The sequence below is a fragment of the Babylonia areolata genome, chromosome 10, assembly GCF_041734735.1.
Source record: "Babylonia areolata isolate BAREFJ2019XMU chromosome 10, ASM4173473v1, whole genome shotgun sequence".
Lineage (NCBI taxonomy): Eukaryota > Metazoa > Mollusca > Gastropoda > Neogastropoda > Buccinidae > Babylonia > Babylonia areolata.
In genome coordinates, this window is record NC_134885.1 from 17071193 (window position 1) to 17077784 (window position 6592).

General features: G+C 42.0%; 1 protein-coding gene across 3 annotated transcripts; it reads right to left on the reverse strand.

Moving 5' to 3' along the window:
* Positions 1–274: 274 nt before the first annotated feature.
* On the reverse strand, positions 275–3235 carry LOC143286474 (uncharacterized). Of its 3 annotated transcripts, none has more exons than XM_076594048.1 (2): positions 2804–3235; positions 275–2560 (listed from the first exon to the last, which is right to left on the reverse strand). In XM_076594048.1, the coding sequence occupies exon 2, from the start codon at positions 2357–2359 to the stop codon at positions 308–310; it is 2052 nt and encodes a 683-aa protein (XP_076450163.1). In that variant the 5' UTR covers positions 2360–2560; positions 2804–3235; the 3' UTR covers positions 275–307. The 3 variants fall into 3 exon arrangements, with proteins under 3 accessions (XP_076450163.1, XP_076450165.1, XP_076450164.1); XM_076594050.1 differs by having other exon boundaries at positions 275–924; positions 1147–3235; XM_076594049.1 differs by having other exon boundaries at positions 275–924; positions 964–3235.
* Positions 3236–6592: the final 3357 nt, after the last annotated feature.

Genomic DNA, 6592 nt, shown 5'->3' on the forward strand with positions numbered 1-6592 from the left:
CAGAGAGAGAGAGACAGAGAGAGAGTTACGATCACATTTTGACAAAATGACTTTAAAGAATACAAGGATACAAGGAAATTTATTGGCCAAGTTTTCAACAACAACAAAAAACAAGATGGCCAGACATTCAAATGTGTTCCCAGTCTACGGCGTTCGCAGGGGAAAATAACGGGTTTTAACGACCCCTCCCCCTCCCCGCTCCTCCCCTCCCCCCTCCACAAACTAACTGCCACTATCCATCTGTCTCTCTGTCGGGTTGTTAGTGTAAGTGAAGTTCAGAGGCAGAATTCCGTGAAGGACACTTCACTTACACTACTGTAACAACCCGTTCAAAATGACCACAAAGGTTTCGCAAATAGACCCTTTCCTGGCTGATTTCTACTCCAGGAATTGAGAACAGTGGCATGTGTGGTATCCATTGCCTGGTGGTCTCACCCACAGCTGTATACACAACTGGAGTTTGAAGCAACGTTGCAGCTGCATAGATCTCTGCATCTGAACCCCAGGTGTTCAGTTCCAGATTGTTTCTTGCGACATACTGCCCGAGATCCTCCCCGACGTAAGCAGCAAATTTGGTGTGATTTTTCAGCATGAAATCTACAATTATTGCTCTTACTTGTTCGTGATGGGCTTCTGTCCCACAAATTTCCAAACTAAATGCTCTATACAAACAATTCCCATCACCAATGATGGTGTTAACTTCTAGTGGCTTTCCCAGATCTACATTGTTTTTCCTCTCTGGCAAATGAAATGGCTCTGGCAACCCTAACCTTTGGGCTTGCTGTTTGCGCCAAGAACTGCTCGTGGGATTCAAAAATTGTCGTGGTCCTGGTTCAAACCCCACAATACCCACTGTCTGCGTGTCGTCCTTTCCTGCATCACTTGACATGTCCTCTGGATCACCCGACATCTCCTCTGCATCATCTGACATCTCCTCTGCATCACCCGACATCTCTGCATCACCCGACATCTCCTCTGCATCACCTGACATCCCTTTTCCTGCATCACCCGACTTTCCCTTTCCTGCATCACCTGACTTTCCCTTTCCTGCATCACCCGACATCTCCTCTGCATCACCCGACATCTCCTCTGCATCATCTGACATCCCTTTTCCTGCATCACCTGACTTTCCCTTTCCTGCATCACCCGACATCTCCTCTGCATCACCCGACATCTCCTCTGCATCACCTGACATCCCTTTTCCTGCATCACCCGACTTTCCCTTTCCTGCATCACCTGACTTTCCCTTTCCTGCATCACCCGACTTTCCCTTTCCTGCATCACCCGACATCTCCTCTGCATCGCCCGACATCTCCTCTGCATCATCTGACATCTCCTCTGCATCATCTGACATCCCTTTTCCTGCATCACCTGACTTCCCCTTTCCTGCGTCACCTGACTTCCCCTTTCTACGACCTGTGTCTGCTTTTCCCGGGGCCCCATTCTCAGTATTAAAATAGTCAGTAATGTGTGTCTGGCTTTTTGCCTTTGCCACATGCTTTTCCAGCAAAGCAGTGAACACAAGAAACGATTCTAGGACATCATCAGCACAACCCGATCGCAAACAGTACGCATTGATTTTCTCAACACAGTCTAATGCAGCCCTGCTTGAAATCGATGGCATCTCTTCCCCGCAGTCATCCTCTCCATCTGATGCCTCTTCAACGACTGTTTCTGGGGCTGTTGATGTCGAAGGGGATGGTGCCGTCGGAGGACTTGCTGACTCTGAGGTTATGACATCATCGTCGACGCCGAAGTACTCAGAAGGGGAAATGTTAAATTCCTTGAACAGGCGTGCCAGAAGAGGTTCCTGTTTCTCAGTATCCTCAGTGTCTTGTGAGCTGTTGTTGTCGCCTCCGTCATTAGCTTCAGACATGCGAAAGCCTGCGCTCCGGAAGCTGTTGGCGATTGTTGAAGGGGACACTTTGTTCCATGACTGTTTCAGGAGGGAGACTGCTCCCAGCAGACTGAACTGGAAGTCCTCTGCTGTTCCACCAGCATCGATGTGTGCCAGCAGCTTCGAGACCATCGCCGCTCTGTAATGAATCTTCATGTTCCGGATGATGCCAACGTCAAGTGGCTGGAGTTTTGAAGTGGCATTTGCGGGCAGAAAAAGTACTTTTGTGGCTTTGAGGTCTGGAATTTTGTGGCTTGAACAATTGTCAAGCACCACAAGCACTTTTCGTTTCTGCTGTTCCATTTCTCTGTCAAACGAGACCAACCAAGGTATGAAAATCTCACTTGTCATCCATGCTTTGGGGTTTGCTTTGTATGCAACTGGCACCTTCACTCTTCGGAAGCATCTTGGCTTCATGAATTTGCCGATGGTCATAAGGGGTAGTTTCTCTGATCCATCCATGTTGCAGCAAAGGAGCACTGTAATTCTGTCTTTTCTCTCTTTTTACGTTTTCTGCGTTTTCTGCCCACACCCACACACACCTACCCACACGAAACAACCCAAGAACGCGCCAATGCACAGGTCTAAAATATAGATAAGCATGCAAGGGGTAAAAAGTCAGCGGTAAAAAGTCAGTGTCATCAGGATTCTTGGGTGCGTTTTCTGAAACAAATACAGTTTCACAGAGCATCATTTCTTTTTTCTATGGTATACGTAGGAATAGAGTGGGGTGGCATTAAACAAACAAACAAACAGGGGTGGGCGAGGTCTGGATTACGCCTGTCCCTCTCGAAAGTAAAATAATCTGCCACGAGAGAGAGAGAGAGAGAGGGAGGGAGGGAGAGGGAATGTGTGTGTGTGTGTGTGTGTGTGAGAGAGAGAGAGAGAGAGAGAGAGATCAATTACCTTTTCACAGAGAACCACTCCAACAAAGCAGAGTCAACAGTGCGATGTTCGGAGCCTCTTGCACGCTTTCTGGAAAGCTCAGTCTTGCCACTTTCAAACTGCCCAACGTATTTGGCTTTTTCTCTTACGATGTTGAGCAAAGTCGTCCTCGGAACTTTCATTTCATCAGCGATGAGACTTTTGCTTTTCTGAGGGTTACGCTCGACCTCTCTAATTATTTCGATTTTTTGTTGGAGAGACAATGCTTTTCTCTTACGCTCCGCCATCTTGTAGAAGAAATGTTTCTTGGAAATTCTGGGAAATGAAACGAAACGAAAATGAACCGAGCATAACTTCTACTTTCGGTTCTTATATCCGAGGGGAGGTCGTGTTGGGAACAAGTAGATGGTGTCTTTACAAGCGAGGGTTCCAAAAATAGAATAATTGCAGACTTCCTAGAAATGATCATTCCTACTTGCGGTTCTTATATCCGAGGAAAGTTTGATGTGGGGACCTAGCAAGTGCTGTCCATATAAGCGATGAACCCTATATCAGAGGGTTCTTCTATGCGAGTTTTAATAAGTGATCACAAAGAACAACTTTGGCAGGGACCTGCTTTGGGGTGTCCCTATAAGCGATGGTTCTTATATCGGAGGTCCTTATAAGTGGAGTCCACTGTAATTCTTGTTCTAAAGTTACGAGCAGGCAAGTGCATGTTTTTTGGGGGGTTTTCATGAGCCGATTTCTCCTTTTTTTTTTCGGGCACACCAACTTTGAAAAAAAAATACCAAAAAAAATAAACAAACTATGACAGATATATATATATATATATATATATATATATATATGACAGATATATACCCCCATATAAGCTGGCCGAGTCCAGAATATACCCCATTACAAACTTGCTAGGCCAGAATACGCCCCCGCATGAACTAGCCTGGGCTACATTATATACCCGGGGTATAGTTTGGTCTTGGTCAGTTATCCTTTGGGCCATTTTATACCCCACCCCCATCCCCTCTTTTTCTCTAAAATATATATTGATATTTGAAGGGTGCCAAGATTTACAACCTTAGAATTAAGTTGATGTGAACTGCGATAAATTTATTTTACACAATATTTATAACCAATGGGCTTTATATTCAAAACTGGAAACGTCACGTTCAAAGCAATCTGTGTACTTGTTGCTTGGACAAAACTATTCTCTTATTTGTAATGAAAATTTTAGATATGGAACACCTGTTTAACTGATAACATGTTTGAACATTAAGTTTGTTCCTAGAGACGTCCAGTTGCTCTGGTGTACTTTGATTGCTTTTGATGAATTATGCTTAGTAATCATGAGTGGGAAATAGAAATAGGAGACGTCGTGGCACCACGAGAGTTGCGGTTATGCAAGGTTTGTAATATGGCTGAGAATGGGGATAAGTTCTATTTTATAACGGAACGCACAAAGTATAATGACTTCCGAAACAAACGTGTGCCTAAAAAATATGTGTGTCCCACAGGTCCGTATATCCCCAGGTTTGTTCCCACGGTTCCCCCAAATTTACGTTTTCTGGGTCTTTGTTTCCCCAGGTCTTTGTTCTCCCAGGTCTATATTCCCCCAGGTCTATATTCCCCCCCCCCCCCCAAAAAAAAACAAACAACATTTTTGGTAGGTCTATGTTCCCCTAGGTCTATATTCCCCCAAGTCTATGTATAATCTGTATACGGAGTTTTTCTAGTTTATAGAAAAGTGGTGCTCTGCACTGATATGAACATCCAATCCGTACTGGGACCAGTTTCAGATGATAGTCTGTTATAAAGAGTTTTGATGTTGTTCTTTTTGGTTTTCTCGTTTTCTTTTGATTATTTCCTGTTATTGTTGATGCTTGTCAATTGTTAACGTTAATTGTTCGTCGATTTTTTTCTTTGTAATTTGTTAATTAAACACACACACACACACACACACACACACACACACACACACACACACAAACAAAGAAAGGGGGGAGGGGGGCGACGACAACGACGATCATGTTAATGAGAATGGCGTTTGAGAAGACATCAACAGTGATAACACTGAAACTGACATCTATTTATTGCATTTCACATATGATGGATCACTGCAATGCATCGACGTCAATGTTTGCACTGAAAGTAGATTCTCAATTAAAAAAAACAACAAAAAACAAAAACAAAACAAAAAAACACACACCCAGAACATGGAAAAAAATTTTTAAACGAAGTGAAAGTAGAACAAATCAACCAGCCAAGCAAACAAACAAAAGGAAACACACACATGCACACACACATACTCACTCACTCACTTACCCACTCACACGCTTACTCAACCACACACATACATGCGCACTTTTTTTCTTTTTTTTAACCAATGCTGTACCATCACCGTCACTACGAACGTCACGTCACCATCGTTCTTGTCCTTCTATTTCTCTTTTCCTTTTCTCTCTCTGTTTTCTCTTAGATTCGTATTGGTAAAAGACAAGTAACCAACCCCGATGACAAAGGAAATATTATTGATAAAAATAAGGGGGACGACCACGCTTTCTCGTAAGTGAGGATGGTGGGTAACGGCGGGGCCGTGGACTGCGAACAGAGCGAGCCATGTGTGGTTGTTTATTGAAAAGACTGAATGATGGTAGACACATTCTGGTGCTGTGTTTGTGCTCTTGAGAGAGAGAAAGAAGACGACAAGACAAGAAAGAGTAGACAAAGTTGTTTATTTTCGAGGATAATAGATAAGCACTGGTGTTTTTTGTTGTGTGTGTGTGTTGTTTTTTTTTTTGTTTTTTTTTACATTCAGTCCCAGCCCTGAACAGGGTCGACACTGCACAATACTAGATAAAGTCATAAGCATGGCAATGATATGATACTAAGAAAACACACACACACACACACGCGCGCGCGCGCGCGCATATACTATACTACTGGTAATATGAATACAGTAATACTAATAATATTATAGATTCACATCAAAATAATGTGAGAGACCTACTTGTTTACAAATGCTTTGGCTAATATTTTGTGATACACAGGTGGAAAGAATTGGAAAGCTTGTATGTGTAAAAAAAAAGAAAAAAAAAAAGAAAAAAAAAAAAAAAAAAAAAAGAAAGAAAAAAAAGAAGATCGAAAAGAAAGATAGAAGAGGGCATGGAGCCTTGCTTCTCGTTGCAAGTGATCTTAAACAAAAATCCAAGTCACGATCAGTAATGACAGTGGATGGACAGCACACACACATCCTAACATTGTTGACAAGTAGAAGTCTTTCACAGAGTATTTGTTGATGTGTGAGCGAACCTAGCTGATTTAACTAGCTTTAAATTACAATAACTGAAGAGTTGGACCTTTCGTTTATGAATGTGATGTTGTTTACCATGTGATATAATATGTGTTTGAATTGATGCGACTTTTGTCTTTGTTTATCAATCTGCTTGGATTGATTGGTTATCTGGCGATTGAGTGCGTGCGTTTTGGAAAGGAAAGATCCATATATCACATCATGTGCACACCCTACAACATAGTACTGATTTTGATTTGATCATGCTATTATAGCACACACACTCACACACACAACCATATATATATATATATATATATATATATATATATATATATATATGAACACACACACACACACACACACACACACACACACACACACACACACATATATATATATATATATATATATATTTATTTATATATATATATATATATATGAACACACACACACACACGTATATATATGAACACACACACACACACACACACACACACACACATATATATATATATATTTAT